At 48.3% G+C, this 24,490-nt stretch overlaps 1 protein-coding gene and 1 long non-coding RNA gene across 4 annotated transcripts in view; one reads left to right on the top strand and one right to left on the bottom strand.

Moving 5' to 3' along the window:
• LOC119971814 overlaps nucleotides 1-24,168 on the top strand; it is a 31,556-nt gene extending 7,388 nt beyond the window's left edge. The window contains exons 2-3 of one of the 2 annotated variants that reach the window (XR_005461917.1): nucleotides 737-857; nucleotides 23,989-24,168. This is a non-coding gene — a long non-coding RNA (uncharacterized LOC119971814). Of the gene's footprint in view, nucleotides 1-736; nucleotides 912-23,988 lie in introns of both variants that reach the window. The other variant, XR_005461916.1, reaches the window with a different exon arrangement.
• Nucleotides 13,077-24,490, bottom strand: part of LOC119971812 (lymphatic vessel endothelial hyaluronic acid receptor 1-like) — a 53,300-nt gene continuing 41,886 nt past the window's right edge. Inside the window, exons 5-6 of one of the 2 annotated variants that reach the window (XM_038807986.1) lie at nucleotides 24,015-24,078; nucleotides 13,077-15,132 (exon numbers count right to left, since the gene is read on the bottom strand). In XM_038807986.1, coding sequence (XP_038663914.1) covers nucleotides 15,033-15,132; nucleotides 24,015-24,078 — 164 coding nt within the window. In that variant the 3' untranslated portion in view covers nucleotides 13,077-15,032. The remainder of the gene's footprint in view (nucleotides 15,133-24,014; nucleotides 24,079-24,490) is intronic. The other variant, XM_038807987.1, reaches the window with a different exon arrangement.

Raw genomic sequence — 24,490 nt, 5'->3', positions numbered from 1 at the left:
CCAGTCAGGAGCACTTTGTAATAGGCAAGTCCACAGCTGAAAACGGCATTATTGAATATTTCAGCAATAGATAATCTGAGACAAGGACAGAGTTGGCTGAAGGTGACAGAATAATCAAGATTTTAGGGGTAAAACACCTAGAAAGGACAGAGTGGAAAAAAGCAGTGGTGGAGAAGCTGTACATAGGATAATGTAATGACAAGGAAAAAAGGATACAAGACAAAAATAGAATCCATTTGGATAGTGTAACAACCACACAAAAGGCATTTTCTTCAAGTAGTATGTGAGCTAAGAATTTGTTTTTGTGTCTGCTTTGTAATTTATGAATGGTACAATTTAAAAATAATCCAGCAGACAAGTTTTAGTATTGAACAAGATAAAGATAAGTTTATTACAAGGTCTGGAAGTTCTTTAGGTAACAGTGATCCCCCCCCCCGCCCCCGCCCCAACGGGAGTGATATGTCTGCAAGTTATCAGATCTGGAGAAGAAGATTCCAGACCTGGCCAAGGAACTGGAGGAGACCTGTGGCGCAGTAGCGATTGGGAAGATGGCAGAGGGGGGACAGTTGTCACAAGTTGGAAAACCCCAGATGGAGCGGTTGATGGAGTTCACAAAGTTGGTGGAGGAAGTTAGGGAGGACGTAGGAGATGGGTTACATTACACCTGACACTGCAGCAGCGGAAGGTTCAGGTGGTAAAAATTAACCTTCTGCCAAGGTTCCTGTTTATATTCCAGACCGTCCTGATCTTCATTCCAAAGACCTTTTTCTGGAAATTGGATGCAGCGATTTCAGAGTTTATATGGGCCAGGAGGTGTCTCGGGTGAAGAGGGCCCTGCGACAGAGGCAGAAAGAGGGGTTGGTGTAGTGCAAAATCTTTTGCACTACTATCGGGCGACGAATGCGAAGAAGGTGAGGCTGCGGTGGGAAAGAGGGGAATTAGAATGGGTTAGGATGGAGGAGGAATCCTGTAGGGGGTCTAGCCTGAAGGCCATGGTGATGGCGACACTTCCGCTGGCACCGGGGAGGTGCATGGTGAGCCCGGTGGTATAGCCCACTGTTAGGATGTGGAACCAGTTGAGGAGACAACTGAGGATAGAGGGGATATCGGTGCTAACACTACTATATGGAGTATGGAAGGGGAGGATAGGATTGGGGATTATATAGGGGTGGCTGGGGAAGCAGGGGGGAGCGCAGGTGGTGAGGATTAAGGAGAAATGGGAGGGAAGCTGGGGGGTGGGGAAGTAGGATGGGGAGTGTGGCGATGAATAGGGTGAATTCGACCTTGTGTGCGAGGATGAGTTTGATTCAGTTTAAGGTTGTGCAGAGGGTGCATATGACTCGGGTGAGGATGAGTGGGTTCTTTCAGGGGATGGCGGACGAGTGTGATAAGTGCGGACCAGAAAATCACACTTCTGGGGCTGTGAGAAGTTGAAGAGATACTGGGAGGGGGTGTTTGAGATGTTATCGAAGATAGTGGGGGTAAAGACCGGGCCGGACCCTAGGGTGGCGATTTTGGTGTATCGGAAATGCAGGAGCTGATGGGGGGTGGGGGGGAAGGCGGCGTCGTGGCCTTGACCTCTCTAGTCGCCCAACGAAGGATTCTGTTGGAATGGCAGAGGACAACGCCACCAGTGGTGGCGACCTTGCTGGGGGACCTGTACGACTTTCTCTGGCTGGAAAAAATTAAGTTTGAATTGAGGGGTTCAGCAGAGGGCTTTGAGACACAGTGGGACTGTTCATGATCATGTTTGAGGAATTGTTCGTTGTGGGGGTTGGGGAGGGGATGAAAAAGGGAAAAAACATGCACAAACTGTGAGGGATGGAGAATTCTCTTTGATTTATTTATGTTTTTGTACCTTTGAATATGTTTGGAATAAAATACATTAAAAATCAGCCCCTATGAGATATTGTTCCAGACCTATTGCTTGAGCTCCTTCTTTCGAAGTGAAGGGGTTGAATCATGTAGTTCGGTTAGTAGCGGTGATGGCTTCTGTAGTTGACCTGCCAGCGTTTGTCTTTTTTCAGGTGGACGCAGTAAATCAGCAAGTTTTTGGGAGAGAGAAAGAGAGATGGTTTTCTATTCAGCACTACTTCTGTGGTTACGGCACTTGCACATTACCTGAACTTTTTCAGCTGAAACAGAAGTTGATTTCTTACTACCTTGCTGTTTGTCCTCCCTTGGCCAAGAACCCTGTCTGACGTTGTTTCTCAGAGTTCTTCCTGTTGTTTTGCACACAAAATTGCTGTTTGCAACCTGTCTTTACACGGTTCAAAAACGTAAAATGGCTGCTATCCTGTGATTTGCACAAAATGCTGAGACACCTCCTAAATAAGACAAATGGTAATCCCATTTAGCAATCCAAAGTCTCCTTATCAGCTGCAGTGTTCAAATGGGGTCATGGTTTTCAGAGAAAGCCTCTGGGCTGGATTCTCCGTCGGCCGGATCCTCCGTTTCGCCGTCAGCGTACTCACGCCCACGGATGTCCCGTCAGTGTGTGGGTGCCCACAATGGGAAACCCCATTGGTCGACTGCCGGGACGGAGAATCCTGCTGCCAGCAGGGGCGTGCCACACCAGACAACGGGTGCAGCAGGACGGATAATCCTGCCCATTGTCTTTCTTAGGACTCATTGAATTTCAAAAGTCTTTTCATGCCTAGATTTCTGGAAGCCTGACCACCCATTGCAACAGTCAGGTGACTTGGCAGGCATTTTTCAGACTTCTTGCATCCATTTAAAAAGGAAGATTAGCTTTTTCCTAAAATGCATAATGTCACAACTACACATTCATGACAATAGAGATAAAAGATAGTAAAGGATTAATCACGCTAATATGTGTACTGCACATATGGTAAATGGGAGGTAGAAGAAGATATATACAGACAGATTGGGCAATTGAGTAAAAAAATTGAATAATAATCATGGGGGATTTTAACTACCTTGATATTAATTGGATAGAATAGCTAGGTCAATGGAATAAGTGAACGGAGTTCTTACAATGTGTAGAAGACTCCTTTTTAAAAAAAATTTAGTGTATCCAATTAATATTTTTCCAATTAAGGGGCAATTTAGCATAGCCAATCCACCTACCCTGCACATCTTTGGGTTGTGGGGGGGAAACCCATGCAAACACGGGGAGAATGTGCAAACTCCACACTGACAGTGACCCAGAGCCTGGATCAAACCTGGGACCTCGGCGCCGTGAAGCAACAGGGCTAACCCACTGCGCCACCGCAAGACTCCTTTTTAACCCATTATGTTACAGGGGATGATTTGCTTTTGAGCTAGTAATGGCGAATGAACCAGAGCAAATAAGAGGAGTAAAAGTAGGGGAACATCTAGTCAAGTGTGGCCATCATATAATATGCTTTGCGATGATAAAGAAGGACTTAAGTATGACAAAAACCTGGGTAATAATTTGAGTTTCAGGGGCTGAGAACAAAACCTGGGACAATAAAATTGGAAACAAAATTACAAAACAGTAATGTGGAACAACAATTTAAACAGTGTTCACCAGAGTGCAGCGAAAGTATATTCTACTAAAAAGAGAGAACAAACTAAACGTAAGTAACACACCATTAATGATTAAAAGCATAAGGGAGCAATTGAGGTTTAGGGAAGAGGTGTACATTGTTAAGACACTCTGGGCAAGTGTGTGGTCAATTCCAGCCCACTCTTCCCGGAGTCACAACACAACCGGCCAAATCAATCAAACTGAGTCATCGCTGATGTCGGTCAATCTCAGTCATTGATGCCGGACCGTCTGTAGTCACCAATTTAAATCTGCACAACCTTCTGGATCCTTCTGTTTGAATTAAAGCGACAGGCTGCCTTAAAAACACATGTCCATAAAGCATCCATGTATCAAAAATGGAATGGTAAAAATACAAACATTTCATAGTCGTCTTCATCTGGCTCACCTTCCATGTCTTTATTTTCTGCATCATCTTTGTAGTCGTCATATATATCTTCGTAGTATTCATTATCGGAGTCAGTATCTTCCTGTAAAATACAACATTGCACACGTAAATAAGTTCGTGCGGAAGGCAACCAATTTCAAAGTCAGCATTGGGTTTTGTTGCAGAACTTTTACTTCACATTCCATGCTGTGGAACTTCAGAAGGACTGAAGAAATTAAAGAAAGAGTCATTTGGTACAGTTTTAAAACTGTTTTGCGAGTCCTTCGACCGTTGTGCTTCGGCTTGGGTTTAATGAAAAATGAAATGAAAATCGCTTATTGTCACGAGTAGACTTCAAATGAAGTTACTGTGAAAAGCCCCTAGTCGCCACATTCCAGCGCCTGTTCGGGGAGGCTGTTACGGGAATCGAACCGTGCTGCTGGCCTGCCTTGGTGCTTTCAAAGCCAGCGATTTAGCCCAGTGTGCTAAACAGCCTCAAAATTGTTTTCAGCGTGACATTCTTTCCTTTTTTCCAGTTGATCTGGCAGCCTGTTTACCCCATGATTTCTAGTTTGTAAAGGAATGAAGATCCAAGCTTGTCAGGCTGCGATTCCAGCCAGTATACTTTCGTAATCACCTCATTTGTAAAGTACTCATTAGGCTCAAACTTAAACTCAGGAGTGAAACTCTTTGTCTGTTCACCCTCTGAACATTTAACATTCACATCTTGCAGATGCTTTAATATGGGCTCATCATGAACCTGTATCATGCCATTGAGTATATACACCTTCTTGAAGACTGTTAACCAGAAGTGTGGAATGCTCTTTGGGCTCTTCCATCTCTTCATCTGATTTGTCGTCCTGGACTTCTGCTAGATCCTCATCAACTGACTTTATCATGTCTTGCTGGGATTTGTTTAGCTCGGCTGGCCACCCACTCTCTGGAACGTACTGTCACTCAACTAGGTTCAGAGATTCACATGCATCCGCTCCTATGCTGGACTCGATTTTCATGTCCACAATATAAAATGGTAATATGTACATTGTGTCGTGCAAGCTAAGCTGAAGTTCACATTCACCGAACTTCTCCATCTTTTTCATACCATAGTGTATCGGCAGTCCCGGTTGATCAATGACTTTCGTTTGCATGTTCAGCCTATTTAAAGCGGACCGACTGAGGAGGTTGGCCCTCGTTCGCATGTAGAGGTTGCATTGTACCAATGAGTCATTCATCTACACCAACGTTTTCCATCCGTTTTGGATGGCATCAGCTTTGCTCTTACTAGCTTCGCTATTTTTCAAAATTATATCTTCATCCTTATGTGTCGAACTCTTCTGGTCCTTGGTTGCAATGAAATTGATGAAGAACTGGCCGTCCGGAGACATCTCATCAGCCGGGTTGACTGATCTGATTTGGTCCACTGCGGGACGCGAAAAACACTGTTTTGCAAAATGACCAACACAGCCACACCTGGAACATACTTTTCCAAAGGCCGGACAGTGCCGTGGGCCATGTCAATTGCCACATTTCTGGCACAAGATGGTGGCTCCTGTTGGCCGCTTAAAATGGCCACCAGCACTGAGACCACATTTCTTATTGACCTGCGTCACAGTTCTGATGACGCTGACGTCCTCTTCCATCTTGGCGCCAAAGTGTTTCAGTGTGAGTGTACTGTTTTGCTGTTCAGCCACCTACTCACATGACACCTCTTGATATGGCTTTCTGATTCAAGCCTTTCTTTCTGGGTACGTGCTCTAAATTTGTCATGTTCACATGCTTCGTTTTTTTTCAGAGAGCCGTACTGATCAAAGTGCTTTATCACCTTATCGTAGCTTTTGCTCTCCTCTTCCTTGTCATAGACAAAGGTATGGTATAGTTCTGTTGCTTTAGGACCTGCTACGATGAGTAGCAATGCAATAAGCCTCTCGTCAGGCTGTGCCTGCAGGCCCACGGTTACAATATAGAATCCGAATTGCTGCTTAAAAGCATGCCAATTTTAAAAAAAGTTACCCGAGAATTGAAGCTGGTGGGATGCCTTTAAACCTTCTATCTCTTTTTTTAAAAATAAATTTAGATTACCTAATTATTTTTTCAATTAAGGGGCAATTTAGTGTGGCCAATCCACCTACTCTGCACATTTTTTGGGTTGTGGGGGCGAAACCCACGCAGACACGGGGAGAATGTGCAAACTCCACACAGACAGTGACCCAGGGCCGGGATTCGAACCTGGGACCTCAGCGCCGTGAGGCGGTTGTGCTAACCACTAGGCCACCGTGCTGCCCCAAACCTTCTATCTCTAGCTTCAACATCATTTGTTGCGGTGTGTCACCAATGGTCCCAGTTCATCGGGCCGGTTCTTCAGCCGATTTCAACGTCGCCTTTTTTGATGTTACCCTCAAATGTTCAGCACTTCTGGTACCATGTTGTGTTCTGTGATCTTGTCTTGCAGTGATTCTACAGAACTGCTGGTGACTTAACCAGAACAATGTTTTATTGATGTACATGTGGGATAAGGTAACAATCAGAATGTAATAAGTTGTCATTGGATTCTCCTGGAACTACCCTTATGTGTGACTATCCTGATGTACGCCTTACAGCCTTCTGCTGGTGGCTGGATGTCACCTGACTGATGTCTGACACCACCTGCTGGTGGGAGGTCACACTGCTGAGCACACGTGATATTATCTACAGACATAGCACCACAGATCTATATAGCGAAAGAAAAAAGGACAGGTCCTGGTTTATAGAGCAGCAAAGGACACAATGGCACTTCTTCTGTGTGAAAACACTTAAAGGAAAAAAATGAATCTCAGCTGTCAGCCTTTTGGAATGCTAATAGCAATGCCTAGGTTATAGCAGGACCATTTGAAGACTGGTTTAAGGATTGCTTTTTGCCAGAGGTGTGGACTTATCAAAAGGAAAAGAACCTGGGCGCGATTCTCCGCTCCCCACGCCGGGTGGGAGAATCGCGGGAGGGCCGGGCGAATCACGACACGCCGCCCTGGCATCACCCTCTATTCTCCCACCCCCCCACCCCCAAAATGGTGTTTCTCACGGCGACCGGCGATTCTCCGATCCGGAGGGGCCGAGCGGCCTGACGAGCCCGACCGGTTCACGCCGGCGTCAACCACACCTGGTCTCTGCCGGTGTGAACATCGCGCACTGGTAAGTGTGGGGCCTATGGGGGGCGGAGGGAGGATCGAGCACCACGGGCGTGCTCATCAGATGTTTGGCCCGCGATCGGTGCCCACCGATCGTCGGGCCGGCGTCTGTAAACAACGCACTCTTTTCCCTCCGCCGCCCCGCAAGATCAAGCTGCCATGTCTTGCGGGGCAGTGGAGGGGAAGACGACAACCGCGCATGCGCGGGTTGGAGCCGGCCAACCTGCGCATGTGCGGCTTACGTCACTTCGGCGCCGCATTCCCGGCGCGCCGCTTTGACGCAAGCGTCAAGGCTGGGCGCTAGAGATTCACGCGCCTCCGCTCCTAGCCCCCTGGGGGGGAGAATGGGGGCGAGGAGCGGCCTCCAACGCCGGTTTCACTCCGGCGTCGGCTGTTTCTCTCCATTTCGGAGAATCACGCCCCTGTCTTTCAAGATCCTACTAATCCTCGATAATGCACCTGGGCATCCATACTCTCTTGCAGAGAACCATTCTGATGTTGCCATTTTGTTTTCAGACCCAAATACGACACTTAGCCAGCCAATGGACTGGGGGGGGGGGGGGGGGGAAGGAGGCGGCGGTGTCATTGCTTCAGTCAAGGATTACTATACCCGTTCAAGTTTCAGCCACATCCTTCATCTTATGGAAGAAGACCCTTCAACCACATTCTGCGATTGCTGGAAGCAATTCAACATCCTCATAGTGGTAGACACAATTAAGGACTCATTGGATGAAGTTAGAACTTCAACAATAAATGCCGGCTGGAAAAAAGTTTGGCATGAGGCTGCGAGTGGTTTCACAGGGTTCCTCACTGTGGATGCTGAAATGGTCAGGATTGTTGACATGCCAAAACAGGTTGGGAGGGATTTGGAGACCAGACCACGTGATGAAGCAGAGGAGTTGCTTCTATCTCATCAACTTCCACTCTCTGTGGAAGAATTGGTTGAACAGATGAAATTAAATGAAAGTAAACAGGAGCAGGAAGAAGCACCCAAGAACGTTCATTTTACAACCAGGATGATGGCTGATCTCATCAAATCAGCTGAAGATTTCAAAAAATGGGCAAAGACTGTGATACAAGCATGCAAAGAAGCATTGCCTTTTTTAGAGTAGTTGACACCGCTATTACTCCTTACAAAATTGAAAAGCGAAAGGCAAAGCAGTCGAGATGAACAATGTTCTATTCATCCACATCAACAGCACGGTAGCATAGTGGTTAGCACTATGGCTTCACAGTGCCAGGATCCCTGTTCGATTCCCAGCTTGGGCCATTGTCTGTGTGGAGTCTGCACGTTCTCCCCGTGTCTATGTGGGTTTCCTCCGGGTGCTCTGGTTTCCTCACACAAGTCCCAAAAGACGTACTATTAGGTAATTTGGACATTCTGAATTCACCCTCTATGTACCCGAACAGGTGCCAGAATGTAGCGACTAGGGGCTTTCCGCTGTAACTTCATTGCAGTGTTAATGTTCTGTGACTTTGCCATTGCAATGATGCACACAGAACATCTGGTGACTTAAATAATAATAATAATAATCGCTTATTGTCACAAGTAGGCTTCAATGAAGTTACTGTGAAAACCCCTTAGTCACCACATTCCAGCGACTGTTCGGGGAGGCCGGTGTGGGAATTGAACCCGCGCTGCTGGCATTGTTTTCCATTACAAGCCAGTTGTTTTAGCCCGTGGAAAGATAAGAAACAGAATATTATACGGACTGGGTTACTATTGGAGTTCCGTGAACTCTCCTGGAACTACCCTCTGTGAGATTGTCCTGTTGTACGCCTTACTACCAACTGAAGGGTTTCTCATGTGACGTGACTGATCTCTGGTGCCACCAGCTGGTTGGAGGTCGCATTACTAACTATGTACAAACATATTCACTGGCATTTCACCACAACAGAAGCCCTATATTCCCAGTTGGCACAATACATCCATTTCAATGGGGATTGAGCTCACCAAGATGCCTGGGCTTCAGGGTTCGCCGCCATCATCTAGATGCCCCTGGTCCAGGGGGTGATTGACGGATGCATGTCGCCTGACAAGCACCTGCAGATGACAGGCCGCTCTTTATAAACCAAAAAGATGACAGGCCGCTCTTTACAAAGTCGATGAACGTGCATCTGGTGTGTGACCATCAGCTGTGCATTATGCACGTTTGTGCCCGATACCCGGCTGTGTGCATGACACCTTCATCCTGGCACACAAGACGATTCCCGACGTCTACGAGCCGCCGCCGCCGCCGCCGCCGCCGCCCCCCCCCCCCCCCCCCCCCCCCCCCCAACCGGGCTGGGGTTTGGCTCCTGGGCGACTGGTGCTATCTTCTGTAGTCGTGGCTGATGACCACAGAAAGACGTGGAGACCTGCTACAAAGACGCCCATGAAGCGAGCAGGGGCATGATTGTGCGGTGCTTAGAAATCCACAAGATGCGGTTCAGGTGCCTGCGTCACTCTGGAGGAGCCTTCCAGCATGATGTGGCTTGCTGCATTTCCACAAAATCACGCTGCAGAGGAGCAACGTGCTGGAGGAGGAGAATGAATGGCAGGCCTTGTCCGACAAGGAGGATGCAAGCGAGGGTGAAAATGTGCAGGACATGGGGCCCGGTCAGGCACGGGAGGCCACACAACTTGTGCGCCTGGGGCAACACACACGGGGTGCTCTGATTGCCTCCAGGTTCACCGACTAGGTACAGGGTAGGGGGAGACTGGCCAGGGGCACAGACACCGCATCCCACCACCCCTTCACCAACAACCCTCCTGCTTACAACCCCATGTCGTACTGCGGGCCCTGGGTTGGTCCATGGGATAGAGGACGATGATGACTGCTCTGCGATGAGCTCTGGTGCTCCACATCTTTTGACAACGTCTGACTCCTGCCCATGGTAGCAGTTTGCATCATTCACCTGGGTGATCCCTGCATGTGATCTGGCCATTCCATCGAATTCCTGGGGTGGCAGAGGTGGAGAAGGGGGTTACCGCAGCAGTGAGCGTTGGCTGAACTGCGGTCCCTGAGCCCAGCCCATCCCTAACGTCTGCCAATTACCCCCCTCCATGCCACCTCTGCCACCAACCCAGACTAGCCTACCCCTCACACCCTCCTGACAGAGTACCGAGGCAGGTTAGAACATTATGAACAGGTGTTTAATGTGAACAAATATTTACATAGTCGTGCCCTAGCCCCTTTCATTAAACTGTACCCTGCACCTGTACCAACATAACTGTTGTCTAACTTTCTGGCTTTGTGTGCCCTAATGCAACGTCTAGGTGGATCCCCAGAAGGTACATCAGCAGTGGAGACGGCCTGCTGTGATTCCTGCCCAGTGACCTGGGTCCCTGCTGGTGGCCATCTCCTGGAGCGACCAGGCCTGGATTAGCCGAGCTGCAGCTCCGGTGTCCCAGATGGCATGTGGTGTGGTGCACCCTGTTCTGCCTGCTGCCCACCACATGCACGAGGGACATGGGGTGGGGTGGGGTGGGGATTCCAAGGTGCTGTAATCTTCCGGCACCTCCCCTGCAAGAGTCACTGGCACGCGCCCCATCTCCTCCTCCCTCAGGGTGCCTGATGGCCTCTGGGCTCCTCCATGGGTCGGGGTTGCAAACGGAGGCTGAGGCTCCTTTGTCTGTGCCATGTCGACCAGCACCTGGGCAATGCCACCGATGCTCTCAGCCATGACCCACTGTGACTGGGCCACACTCAGGAGGGCCGCTGCAATGTCCAGGTGGCTCTGGCACATGGCTGCCTGTGAGAGGGCAGCCCCAGGCCTTGGACATGCTGATCAATAGCCAAAGCCCTCGCCACCCCATCCCCCCCCCCCCCCCCCCCCCACCCCAGGCTTCCATCACAGATGTCACCTGTGCAGTGTTGTCCTGGGTAATATGCATGGTCAGCGGCACCACCTGCTGCTGCACACGCCTGGACTCCTTCACCTGAGCCTGCAGGTACTGGATGCTCCCCAACGACCCCCAATGCAGACCCTGGCTCTGCGACTGCATCTCCACGATCAATGGAACTGTCCATTCCAGAAGCCCGAAACCAGTCTGGACGGCAGCTATTCCCTGGGGACAGCCCGCCCTCCAACTGTCTTCCCCCTCGGGAGTTCCTACCTCACTTGATGTACCAGAGCATGTGTGTGGTGAGCATCAGATAGTTTCCCAGAAGCCTCTTCATTAAAGTCCCCAACCGAGGTGCGTATCTCTGGGATGCTAGAAGGTGTTGGAAACAGCTGTGATGGGAAATCGGTGTCATCCTCGGACTTGAGCTCTGGGGAGTCCTGGGTTTCGGGCATGTGGGTCCCTCCATGTCGGTATACTTGTTGCTGGTCGGCACACGGGGGGTTGTGGCTGGGGCGGGGAAACCAGAAGCACCCGTCCCGTCACCAGCAGCTCCTGCAAGACACAAGACACAGGGGCAGCACGGTAGCATTGTGGATAGCACAATCGCTTCACAGCTCCAGGGTCCCAGGTTTGATTCCGGCTTGGGTCACTGTCTGTGCGGAGTCTGCACATCATCCCCGTGTGTGCGTGGGTACCTCCGGGTACTCCGGTTTCCTCCCACAGTCCAAAGATGTGCAAGTTAGGTGGATTGGACATGATAAATTGCCCTTAGTGTCCAAAATTGCCCTTAGTGTTGGGTGGGGTTGCTGGGCTATGGGGATAGGGTGGAGGTGTTAACCTTGGGTAGGGTGCTCTTTCCAGGAGCTGGTGCAGACTCGATGGGTCGAATGGCCTCCTTCTGCACTGTAAATTCTATGATCTATGAAGACGCATGGTTAGACCCGGGCCGAGGGGTGGTGTGAGGTACTTAAGGCCCAGAACTCTAGGGTCCCCTGACATCGGGTTTGAGGGGTTGGGAGGGAGCCTTGTAAAATGTAGCATGTAGCCTTCCGACTGCCTGCCTCCGAACTGTGCTATTTTAGGGTGGTTGGGGAGAGGTACGGTACAATAGAGATGTTTAGTGGACCCACCCGGCCTATTGAGGCCCTTAAGTGGCCAATTAATGGCCACCTATTTGCATCATTATTTTACCTGCAGCAAGGGTAGGCCTATGCCAAATGAAGAGCCTAGCAGCTTTAGCTGCACAGGTTGGTGTTGGGCAAAAGGAGTGGTAGCTCCTAATTGACGTTCCTCTGTGCCCAATAGAAGCACCCCTGCCCAAGACCATACCCCTGCAGCATCTGATTGACTAATATCTCCCCAAATGGGGGTGTAAAAGTCTTGCCCTGCAAAGTATAACATGACTGCAGGGCAGCCGGTAACAGTAGAATGCATTCCCTGCCAACTCTCCGGGTGAGCTCAGCATGATGGGTAGTAAAGCTGGGTATAATTCAACAGCAGCCTGAGAAGACCTAGGCACGGAATAATTATTTCAGAAAACAACTGTACCGCGTTATTGGAATGGATTCGAAGTCACATATAGGCTAAACTGGGTAAAGATGGCAGATTTCCTTTCTTGGATCGGTCTTCACAACAATCTATGACAGCTGTAATGGTCACCATTAGTGAGACTATCTTTATGTGGAATTGAAGTTACCTCAGAGCTGCCATGGTGGGACTTGAACCCATATCCGCAGAGCATTCGCTTGGGCCTCTGGATTACTAGTCCAGTGTCCAGTGACATGGGCAGCACGGTAGCACAGTGGGTAGTACTGTTGCTTCACAGCTCCAGAGTCCCAGGTTCAATTCCCGGCTTGGGCCACTGTCTGTGTGGAGTCTGCACGTTCGCCCTGTGGCTGTGTGGGTTTCCTCCGGGTGCTCCGGTTTCCTCCCACAAGTCCTGAAAGATGTGATGTTAGGTAATTTGGACATTCTGAATTCTCCCTCCGTGTATCCGAACAGGCGCCCGAATGTGGCAACTAGAGGTTTTTCATAGTAGCTTCATTAGCTTATTTGTGACAAAGATTATTATTATTAACATTGTGCCACCATCTTCTCCCAGTTTGTAAGTTTATTTCACTCTAAAAATGATTTTCATTGATGTATTTGAAAGTTTGTAACTCAACTCATCACATAAACATACCAGCATCAGATTCAAATTGATAGTTTATTTTTAATTCAGCAGAATTACAAATACAAATAATTAGAAATAGAAGAACAGAGTCCGAGCTATCAATTTGGGCAGATTTTGCGAATACATTGTTTGATCTGAAAACAAGCATTTGATAATGAAAATTCTTACATAATGTAATTCCAGCTTGAGGATGCTGACTCTTCACAGCACAAGTTTACATTTTATTTAATTGGATTTTAAAATTCAAAACTATATTACACATTGCCTAAAGAAAATGAAACCAACCACAATTTGTTGTGATATAACCGAGTTGTTTTACTAAAGGGAAACGAAATGTGGAAAAAACAGAAACAAATGGGCGGCATAATGGTTAGCACTGCTGCCTTACAACACAAGGGACCCTTGTTCAATTCCAGCCTTGGGTATCTGTCTGTGTGGAGTCTGCACATTCTCCCCATGTCTGTGAGGGTTTCTTCTGAGTGCTCTGGTTTCCTCCCACTGTCCAAAGATGTGCAGGTTAAGTGGGTTGGCCATGCTAAATTGCCCCTTAATGTCCAAAGGTGGTTAGGCTATGGGGTTGTGTGGATAGGGCTGGGGAACGGGCCTAGGTCGGGTGCCCTTTTGGAGGGTCAGTGCAGACTCAGTGGACCGAATGGCCTTCTTCTGCACTGTCGGGATTCAATGAATATGTATGTATTTTACAAAAAAGCGGATTGAGGATTAGTTGAGGAAGAACAGTTTGTGACAATTTTTCACCTTGCATGTGGATTTATGGCAGGCTCTCATCAAAGTCAAGATCACATTCATCTTCAAATGTATTAAAACATGACATCTACACCTCCATTAACATTTTAAATTTATACATTTCCATGTTTATGATTAAGTTCCTTTGTAAACTCCAAATTGTAATGATTCCTCCCACCACGTGGACATTTATAATAAAAAATATATTATGTCAGTCTATTTGGACTGGCTTACACCTGCACATTGGTCCAATTATTCCTGTCCTTTAACCCACTTCACTTTAGGTGTGATTATTTTTAATTGATTGCCATTCTCCACATTTTGCATGCTATTTTCTCCCTTCAATTAAGATCTTGTTACACACGTTACTGCTTGAGAAAGATGATGGACCAATGATCTATCTCCTAGCCAAATTTGCTCTTGAACCAATCGAAAGGTGGGTGTGGAGATAATAGCTCTTGTCTCACAGCTCAGAGGACCAGTAACTGTGTGAGGATAGATGGGCAGAGACTAATCATCCATGACACAGTGTTATAGCGCATCAAGTTTGGACCTTGGGATGGGCTACTCTCCACAACCATTCTCCCTTCATTCTCCCCCAGTCTTCCCTACTCTCCCCTCACTTTGTGTTCTCTTGGAAAAGGCAAGAAAATCATCAAGGAAACCCTGAGCCAGGCATGTCTTGTAATCTTCACCTAAACAGTTCAAATATCCAAAGCGATAAATGCAGCAGAGTGATCAAAATGACTTGGAGATTCATAATGTTAAAGCATAAGCCATGTTTCTATTAGTAATGTTAGGTTCTGTGAAAGTAAGTGTTGATTCAGATCTCTGGTGTGACAGTTTACTTTCTCTGATCATTCATCTTTCAAGTCATGAGCATGTAGAAAACTGCTGTGTACAAATATCTATTAATGTTGGCATTATAGCTGGACAATCAAGCAACGTTAATAGAAGGATATGCTGATAGGGTTAGATAACGACGTGGAAGGAGGCTAACATAGAGCATAAACACCAGCACAGACTAGTTAGGCTGAATGACCTGTTTCTGTGCTTTACATTCAATGTCTGTTACATTTTGTTCCTTTACATTCCATGTAATTCTATCGAAAAAAAATTCTGATCCCACTTCCTTGACCGGAATGTTTATTCAATTAGTTTACTTGCTTGACGTTGGAGGATGCAATCTCACAGTATGTTTCATGGGGTTCTTGCTCCATGTCTCCTCATGGTGAACTGTTGTTCTGTGTCTGATTATCGCTCCACACTTGAGCTTCAATGGATACTTTTGGTTGCCCGTTTACATATGAAGAATTCTTCTTGCGTCTAAAAATTACAGATATAAAATGTGAGTCGAGTGCAGAGTGGGAACTGTCATAAGAGCTTGAGTCTTCCCCACATTTCTATACGGTTTTGAGCAGTGTAAAGTCGCGACAGGACAGATATCTTTTAAAATGTGACTTATTTTTTGGTCTCCTTTCTGTAGCTTTCAAAAGACAATATTACCAAATAGCCACTCAATCCACTCATGCCCTAAACTGCAGCAACTTGCCTTTAGCACCTTTAATATAGAAAACAACAAAAAACTATATTTATAGTCTACAACAACAAATGATATATTGTGCATTTAACATAATGCAACATCCCAAGGGGCTTCACAGGAACATTACAAAACAATGTATGACACTGAGTCTCGTAAGCAGATATTAGGTCAGATGACCAAGGACTTGGTCAAAGAGGAAAGTTTTCAGAGCTCCCTTCAAGGAAGCACGCAAAGTAGAGAGGCGGAGAGGTGTATGGAGAGAACTCCAGAGCTTGGGGTCTAGGCAACAGAAGGCATGGCCACCAATGGTGGAGTGATTATGAGTGTGAATACACAGGAGACCACAATTAGAGAAGTGCATATATCGTGGGAGTGCTGTTGCATTGGAGGAGATGAGAGCGATAGGGAGGGAGCAGGATTTGAAAATACAAATGATAATTTTAAAATCAAGACTTGCTTGACCAGGAGCTAATGTTGCTCAGCGAGCTTGGGGTTGATAGGGGAACAGCACTTGTCAGTTAAAACATGGGCAGCAGAGTTTTTGGATGTTCCCCATGTTTACAGAGAGTAGAATATGGGAGACCAGCCAGGAGTGTGCTGGAATAGTCACATCTGGAGGTAACAAAGGCATGAATGAGGGTTTCAGCAGTAGATGAGTTGAGACTGGGGTGAAGTCAAGCAATTTTATGAAGGTGGAAATAGGCAGTCGTAGAGATGGCATTAATGAGGTGAGACGCTCACCTCAGGGTGAAATGTGACTCCAAGGTTGTGAATAAACTGGCTTAATCTCAGTTTCTACGAAGAGGGATGGAGTCAGTAGCTCGGGAATGGAGTTTATGTGGAGGACCAAAAGAAATGGCTTCAGTATTTATTTAATTGGAGGCAATTTCTGATCATCCAGTACTGGATATCCCAAAGTACCTCACAGGAATACAATGATAAAGATGGAAGCTTAGCCTATGAAAGAGATTTGGGGAAGGGTGACAAAACTTTGGTCGGAGAGGTTGGTTTGAAGGAAGGTTATAAAAGAGAACAAAGCTTAGAGACAGAAAAGAATGGAGTGTTTGAAACAGGGCTGCCAAAATGCCATAATCAGGAGTTGGATGGTGGGATGAAATAAAGGAGAGACGAAGAAGGACTTGTATTTCTAAAAACACTTTTCACAGCCACCTGATCGCTCAAAGCTCTTTATAGCCAATTAAGTATTTTGAAGTGTAATTATGCTGTAAATGTAGAAAATTAAAGAGATAGGGAGGAGCCAAGGCCATGGAGAGATGTTTTTTCATTGCGATATGAATGATGATGGTAAGGATGTAATTTATTGCATAGCTGATACCTTCAGTACAACTGAATGACTAGCGAGGCCATTTCAGAGGGCAGTTAAGAGTCAACCACATTGCTATGGGTCTAGAGTCACATGTAGGCTAGAATGGATAACGTCACAGATTTACTTCTCCAAGGGACATCAATGAACCAGATGGGCTTTAATGAAAATCCGATAAGTTCATGGTCACTGTTATTGATATTAGCTTTTTATTGCAGATTTCATTTAATTAATTTGGAAACAGGGAGTGGTGAGGCATTTCGGAAATTGAAAGCAACGCGAGTAAAGAGACAATGGGCAATCTGCAAACAGCGTGAGTTAGAGACAGTCGTTAGGTTGAAGACAGTGTGAGTGGAGAGCAAGCGCAATCTGAAAACAGCGCAAGTGAGAAACAATCGGCTCTTTGAAAGCAGCGAGTGGAGGGGCAGTCGATAGTCTGAATACAGCGTGAGTGGAGAGACAGGCGAGAGATTGAATCCAGCGCAATTGGGGGGACAGACGGCAGCCTGAAAACAACGCGAGCATAGAAACATTCGGCAGTCTCAGAGAGAGGAGAGCCAAGTGGGAAATAAAAAATAGTGCAAGAGGAGAGGCAGTCGGGAGAGTTAAAACAAGGTAAGTGGAAAGGCAGTCAGGAGATTGACAGCATGAGTGGAGAGGGAGTTGGGAGATCAAAAACAAGACAATTGGAGAGGCAGTATTGAAAACAGGGAACTCAGGGTGGCGCAGTGGTTAGCACTGTTGCCTCACGGTGCCGAGGTCCCAGGTTCGATCCCGACCCCGGGTCACTGTCCGTGTGGAGTTTGCACATTGTCCCTGTGTTTGCGTGGGTTTCGCCCCCACAACCCAAAGATGTGCAGGGTAGGTCGATTGGCCATGCTAAATTGCCTCTTAATTGGAAAAAATGAATTGGGTACTCTAAATTTATTTTTAAAAAGAAAACAGGGAACTTGGAGAGGCAATTGAGAGATTGAAAATGAGGCAAGTGGAGAGGCAATCAAGAGTTTGAAAACAGCGCGAGTGAAGGAGCTGTCGTGAGATTGAAGAGTACATGAGTGGAGAGACAGCAATCTGAAAACAGCGTAGATGGAGATACAGTCGGGAGATTGAAAGCTGCACAAGTGGAGAAACAGTTGGCAGTCTGAAAACAGCAAGGGAGCTACAGTGCAGTCTGAACATAGCGCGAGTGGAGATTGAAACAGTAGGGAGATTGAAACTAACGAGAGTTATTTTGGGCTTTGTGTGGGCGGGTAAAATCCCGCGAGTGAAGGATGTGTTGCTGGAGCGCAGTCGTGGGGGGGGGGGGGGGGGGGGGGGCGTGGGTTGGCGCTGCCGAACTTTTGTAATTACTACTGGGCGTCTAATATAGCCATGATTAAGAAGTGGGTAGTGGGGGAGGGATCGGTGTGGGAGTGAATGGAGGCGGCGTCATGTAAAGACACAAGTTTGGGAGCACAGATAACGGCACCTCTTCCATTCTTGCCGGCCCGGTACTCCACAAGTCCGGTAGTGGTGGTGGTTCTGAGAATCTGGGGGCAGTGGAGGAGATATAAGAGAGTGGAGGGAGCATCGGTTTGGACCCCGATTTATAATAACCCTCAGTTTGTACTGGGCAGGCTGGATGGTTTCCTCCCACAGTCCAAAGACGTGCAGGATAGGTGGATTGGCCATGATCAATTGCCCTTAGTGACAAAAATGTTAGGAGGGATTATTGTGTTACGGGGATAGGGTGGAAGTGAGGGTTTAAGTGGGTTGGTGCAGACTCGATGGCCGAATGGCCTCCTTCTGCACTGTATATTCTATGTTCATGAATGAAAACAGCAGGAGAAGAAGGCAGTTGAGAGATCGAAAACAGTGTCAGTGGGGAGAAAGTTTTGAGTCTGAAATCAGTGCGAGTAGAGGGACAACCAGGGGATCAAAGACAGCATGAGAGGGAAAACAGTTGCCAATCTGAAATAGGGCAAGGGATAGTCTGTCGGCAGATTGAAAACAGCAAGAGGGAGAGTCAGTCGAGATTGATAGCTGGAACAAGCCTTATAAAGATAGGTTGGACAGAACTTCTGTTGGCGGCTATGAAGCAGTAGGGCGCACATTTGGTGGATCCCGCTTGGGTCGGAACTTTTGACCTTTCCCCCCGATTTTTTGTCGGATCTGAAGTGGAAAATTGATGTTGGACGCAACTGTGAAGAGGAATCCTACATCAGTGCATGGAGAAGTGGACCAAGAGTGCTCACAAAGGAAAGGAATAGGTGAACGGAGAAGGCTTGGGCTGAGGCTGGAACGGGGGAAAGCATGGCGGAGGACCGGAGTTCTGCCTTGACGACCCAGCGATCGATGGAGCAGTTGATGCAGTTTATACAGGAGGGCTTCGCCAAGCAGAAACAGGAATGCTTGGACCCAATTAAGGAGACAATTGTGCGACTGGAACTCAGACTGGATGCTCAAGATCGGGCGATCCAGAAAGTGGAGAAGGCACTGACTGAGCAGGAGGAGCACCAAGCTGCAGTGGAGTTGGAGGTGGGAAGGTTGAGAGACCAACAGAAAAGGCTCCAGGAGAAGGTGGAGGATCTAGAGAACAGGTCCCGCCGGCAGAACCTGAGAATCGTGGGTCTCCTGGAGGGATCCTAAGGAACGGACACAGGGGCATACATAGCGGGTATGTTTGAGAAATTACTGGGGGAGGGGACGTTCTCCCGACCCTTGGAGGTGGACAGGGCGCACAGAGCGCTAGCGAGGATGCCGCGTGTGGGTGACCCCCCCCCAAGAGCAATGGTGGTGAGATTCCACAGGTACTTGGACAAGGAGTGCATTCTACGGTGGGCCAGGCAGATGTAGAGCTGCAAATGGAAGAACAGCGTCCTGTGTATATATCAGGATCTGAGCGCAGACGTGGCTAGGAGAAGAGCAGGGTTTCACCAGATAACATCTACCCTTTTTAAGAAGAAGGTAAAGTTTGGACTACTGCACCCAGCCCATCTTTGGGTTACGCATGAAGAGCAACATTTCTATTTTGAGTCGTTCAAGGAAGCAATGGACTTCGCGAGAAGGAAAGGGCTGGTATTGGACTGAGGGGTTTGGACTGAACTTTGCTGCAGTGCTTATGTGTTTTTTTTGTTCTATTCTCTGCAATTATTTTTTTCTTAAAAAAAAGAAAGGTTTTTGTCTTTGGATGCTACTTGTAATGCCTTTTGCTGGGATCTGCGGATGAGCAGCTTGAGTTAAAATTTGCATTTGCATTGCTGGGGATGGAGGTGTGAATGTTAGATGTTTGATATTTGATCTTTTTGATTTTATTTGCATGTCTCTTTTGGACAATTGGGTTGGGATTGTTTACGTTTGAATATGTGTGTCTGAGCAGGGGAGGAGGGAACAATAGGTGTGAAAATGTCTGGCGCCATGGGCGGGGTCCACCAAGCTAGCTGGACGGGCTAGCTCACGGAAGCGTAGTGGGGGGTGAGCAGATGGTATGTTTGTTGGAGGGGGCTGTGTGTATAGTGCTGTTACAAGAGGGGGTGGGGGGTAAATGTTCTGCTGACGGGGGAGGGACTTTTGCTGTGGGACAATAGGGAGGCTGCCTGGGGGTGGGGGGCTGAGGATGCGTGGGGCGCAGGCTGGAGACTGGCCCAAGAAAGGGGATGGCTGATTGGCGGAGGGGAGGAGTGGCGAGAAGCCCCCCATACAGGCTGATCACATGGAATTTAAGAGGGCTAAATGGGCCGGTTAAGAGGGCAATCGTGTTCGAGCATTTGAGGGGACTGAAGGCGGATGTGGCAATGTTGCAGGAGACGCACCTTAGAGTAACTGACCAGGTCAGACTAAGGAAGGGATGGGTCGGACAGGTTTTCCACTTGTGGCTGGACTCTAAGACTAGAGGGGTCGTGATCCTGATTAATAAGCGAGTGTCATTTGAAGTGGGAAGAATAGTTGCGGACATGGGGGGCTGGTACATAATGGTCAGTGGAAAGCTGGAGGGGCTGCCGGTGGTACTCATGAATGTGTATGCACCGAATTGGGATGATGTGGCGTTCATAAAGAGGATGTTGGGGAAGATCCCGGACGTGAATTCACGTAAACTAGTTATGGTCATTAACCCAGGGCTCGACCGATCTAGCTCAAGGACAGGTAGGGTGCCAGCAATGGCAAAGGAGCTAAAGGGGTTTGTGGAGCCGAAGGGGGTGGGGGGGGGTTGGGGGGGGGGGGGGGGGGGGGGGGGTGGACCCATGGAGATTTGGGTGGCCGAGAGTGAAGGAGTTTTCCTTCTACTCGCACATGTACTCCTGGATTGACTTTTTTATCCTGAACAAGGCTTTACTGATGGGGGTAGTGGACACTGAGTACTCAGCAATCACAATCTCGGATCATGCCCCGCACTGGGTTGACCTACAAGTGAGCAAGGAGAGTGGCCAACGCCCGCACTGGAGACTGGATGTGGGACTTTTAGCAGATGAGGAGGTGTGTGGGCGGCTGACGAAATGTATCCAGAATTATCTGGAAGTCAACGACACGGGCAAAGTTTTGGCTGCGGTGGTCTGGAAGGCGGTGGTTAGAGGGGAGCTGATCTTGATACGGGCCCACAGGGAGAAGACAGACAGAGCAGAGATGGACCGATTGATAAGGGAAATACTACAGGTTGACAGGAGGTATGCATTGACCCTAGAGGCAGGGCTTCTAAGGGAATGATGAAGGCTACAGGAGTTTGGCTTGTTAACTACAGGGAAGGCAGTAGAGCAGGTGAGGGGGGCGATTTATGAATATGGGGAGACGGCAAGTAGAATGCTTGCTCAGCAGCTCAGAAAGCAGGAGACGGCCAGGGAGATTGGGCAAGTAAGGGACAGAGATGGGAACCTGGTCAGAGATTCAGCTGGGGTCAATAAGGTGTTCGAAAAATTCTACAGCAGGCTGCATGAAACGGAACCCCCAGCTGGGCTGGATGGGATGAGGCAATTCTTAGAGGGGCTGAAGTTCCCGAAGGTTGATGAATACTTGGTAGACGGGTTGGGGCTCCGATCGGGGTGGAAGAGATAGCGGATGGGCTGAAGGTCATGCAGTCGGGTAAAGCCCCGGGACCGGATGGGTATCCCGTGGAGTTTTACAAAAAGTTCTCTGGGATGCTGGGGTCGCTGTTGATGAGGACATTTAATGAGGCAAGGGAGAGAGGGGCACTTCCCCCGACTATGTCACAGGCCAATATCTTATTGATCCTGAATTGGGATAAGGACCCGGAGTTATGCGGGTCCTACAGACCGATCTCCCTACTAAATGTAGGCGCCAAATTGTTGGCTAAGATCTTGTCCCCAAGGATTGAGGACTGGGTCCCAGTTGTGAGTGGTGAGGACCAGACAGGATTTGTTAAGGGGAGGCAATTGACAGCCAACGTAAGAAGGCTGTTGAATGTTATCATGATGCCCCCAGAGGGTAGGGACGTGGAGGTAGTGGTACCAATAGACGCAAAGAAGGCATTTGACCGGGTGGAATGGGATTATCTGTGGGAGGTATTGGGGCGGTTTGGATTTGGACGGGGCTTCATTGACTGGGTCAGGCTGCTGTACCAGGACGAACAGGCTGACATTGGGCTATTTTAGACTGCACCGGGGGACGAGGCATGGATGCCCCCTCTCCCCTTTGTTGTTCGCATTGGCCATAGTGCCGCTGGCAATTGCATTGAGAGCCTCAAAGGGCTGGAAGGGACTGGTCTGGGGAGGGGTGGAACACAGTGTGTAAGGGTACCCGGGTGATCTGCTCTTATATGTGTCGGACCCATTTGAAGGGAGGCAAGAAATTATGGGGATTCTGGGGGATTTTGGCCGGTTTTTGGGTTATAAATTGAACATGGGGAAAAGTGAGATGCTCGCGATCCAGGCAAGGGGGCAGGAGAGGCGATTGGGGGAGCTGTCGTTTAGAGTGGTAGGGGGAAGCTTTCAGGTACCTAGGCATCCAGGTGGCGCGGGAATGGGACCGGCTGCACAAGCTTAATCTGGCCCGACTAGTAGACCAAATGAAGGAGGATTTTTGGAGGTGGGACGTGTTCCCGTTGTCACTGGCTGGGAGGGTACAGACAATGAAAATGATGGTACTCCCGATATTCCTGTTCATGTTTCAATGTCTCCCCATCTTTATTCCTCGGACCTTTTTTAAACGGGTCAACAAAGTAATCTCAGGCTTTGTATGGCGGGGAAGACCCCGTGAGTTAAAAAGGGGATGTTGGAGCACGGCTGGGGGGAGGGCGGGCTGGCACTCCCGAACTTTAGTAATTATTACTGGGCGGCGAATATGGCCATGATTAGGAAGTGTATGGTGCGGGGAGGGGGGGTCGGTGTGGGAGCGAGTAGAGATGGCATCTTGTAAGGGTACTAGTTTGGGGGCTTTGGTAATGGCGCCTCTGCCGTTCCCGCCGGCACGCTACTCCACCAGCCCCATGGTGGTCGCAGCCCTGAGAGGCTGGGGGCATTGGAGAAGACATGTGGGAGCAGAAGGAGCATCGGTCTGGTCACCATTTGCAATAATCACCGGTTTGCCCCGGGGAGGTTAGGTGGAGGGTTCTGGAGGTGGCAGAGAGCAGGGATCGAGAGGATGGGCGATATGTTCATAGAGGGGAGCTTTCCCAGCCTGAGGGATTTGGAGGAGAAATTTGAATTGGCGGGAGGGAATGAGTTTAGGTACCTGCAGGCGCGAGACTTCCTACGCAGACAGGTCTCAACCTTCCCGCTCCTACCACCAAGGGGGATACATGATCGGGTAGTTTCCAGAGTGTGGGTGGGAGAAGGGAGGGTTTCGGAAATTTATAAGGAGCTTATGGGGTCAGAGGAAACACAGACCGAGGAGCTGAAACACAAATGGGAAGAGGAGTTAGGTGGAGAGATAGAGGACGGTCTCTGGGCGGATGCTTTGAGCAGAGTCAACGCGTCCACACCATGTGCCAGGCTCAGCCTGATACAGTTTAAGGTCGTTCACCGGGCCCACATGACAGTGGCCTGGAAGAGCAGGTTCTTTGGGGTGGAAGATAGGTGCACAAGGTGTGCAGGAGGACCAGCAAACCATGTTCATATGTTCTGGACATGCCCGAAGCTTAGGGAATTCTGGCAGGGGTTTGCGGAGGTCATGTCCAAAGTATTGAGGAATAGAAGGGGGTTAAAATGGGGGAGGCAGGACGGGAAAAGGGGAAGGGCAGTGGGGAAGTGAATGCTGGTTAGTTATTATGCTGTATAATTTTGCTTCTGCTCTTATTTGTTTTGTTTGTTATTTGTTTATATATATGTCTGAATAAAATATTTTTAAAAATGTATTCTAACAATTCCATTTTCCACTTGGCATGTAGTGCTTGCCACCTGGGAGAAAACGTACCTTCTGAGGCAATAAACTGCAGCCACGAGGACCACGAGCAGAATGATCACCACTACAAACAATACTGCAAGTTCACAAAGAGACGAGTATTAATCACACAATAAATATGATGATTTCAGCTAATTAACTCGAAAATAAAACAAACGTCCAGTTATAGGACTTCAGTTTCATTGAGAGACGAGTGTATCTCGATTGTTCAACTTAGAGTGGTTAAGTTTAAGGGGCGATTTAGAACATAGAACACACAGTGCAGAAGGAGGCCATTCGGCCCATCGAGTCTGCACTGACCCACCTAAGCCCTCACTTCCACCTTATCCCCTTACCCCAATAACCCCTCCTAACCTTTTTGGACACTAAAGGCAATTTAACATGGCCAATCCACAAAACCTGCACGTCTTTGGACTGTGGGAGGAAACCGGAGCACCTGGAGGAAACTCATGCAGACACGGGGAGAACGTGCAGACTCCTCACAGACA

The sequence above is a fragment of the Scyliorhinus canicula genome, chromosome 9 (assembly GCF_902713615.1).
Source record: "Scyliorhinus canicula chromosome 9, sScyCan1.1, whole genome shotgun sequence".
Lineage (NCBI taxonomy): Eukaryota > Metazoa > Chordata > Chondrichthyes > Carcharhiniformes > Scyliorhinidae > Scyliorhinus > Scyliorhinus canicula.
Note: the sequence above shows the minus strand (reverse complement) of the source record. Positions and strands in the feature narration are given on the sequence as shown.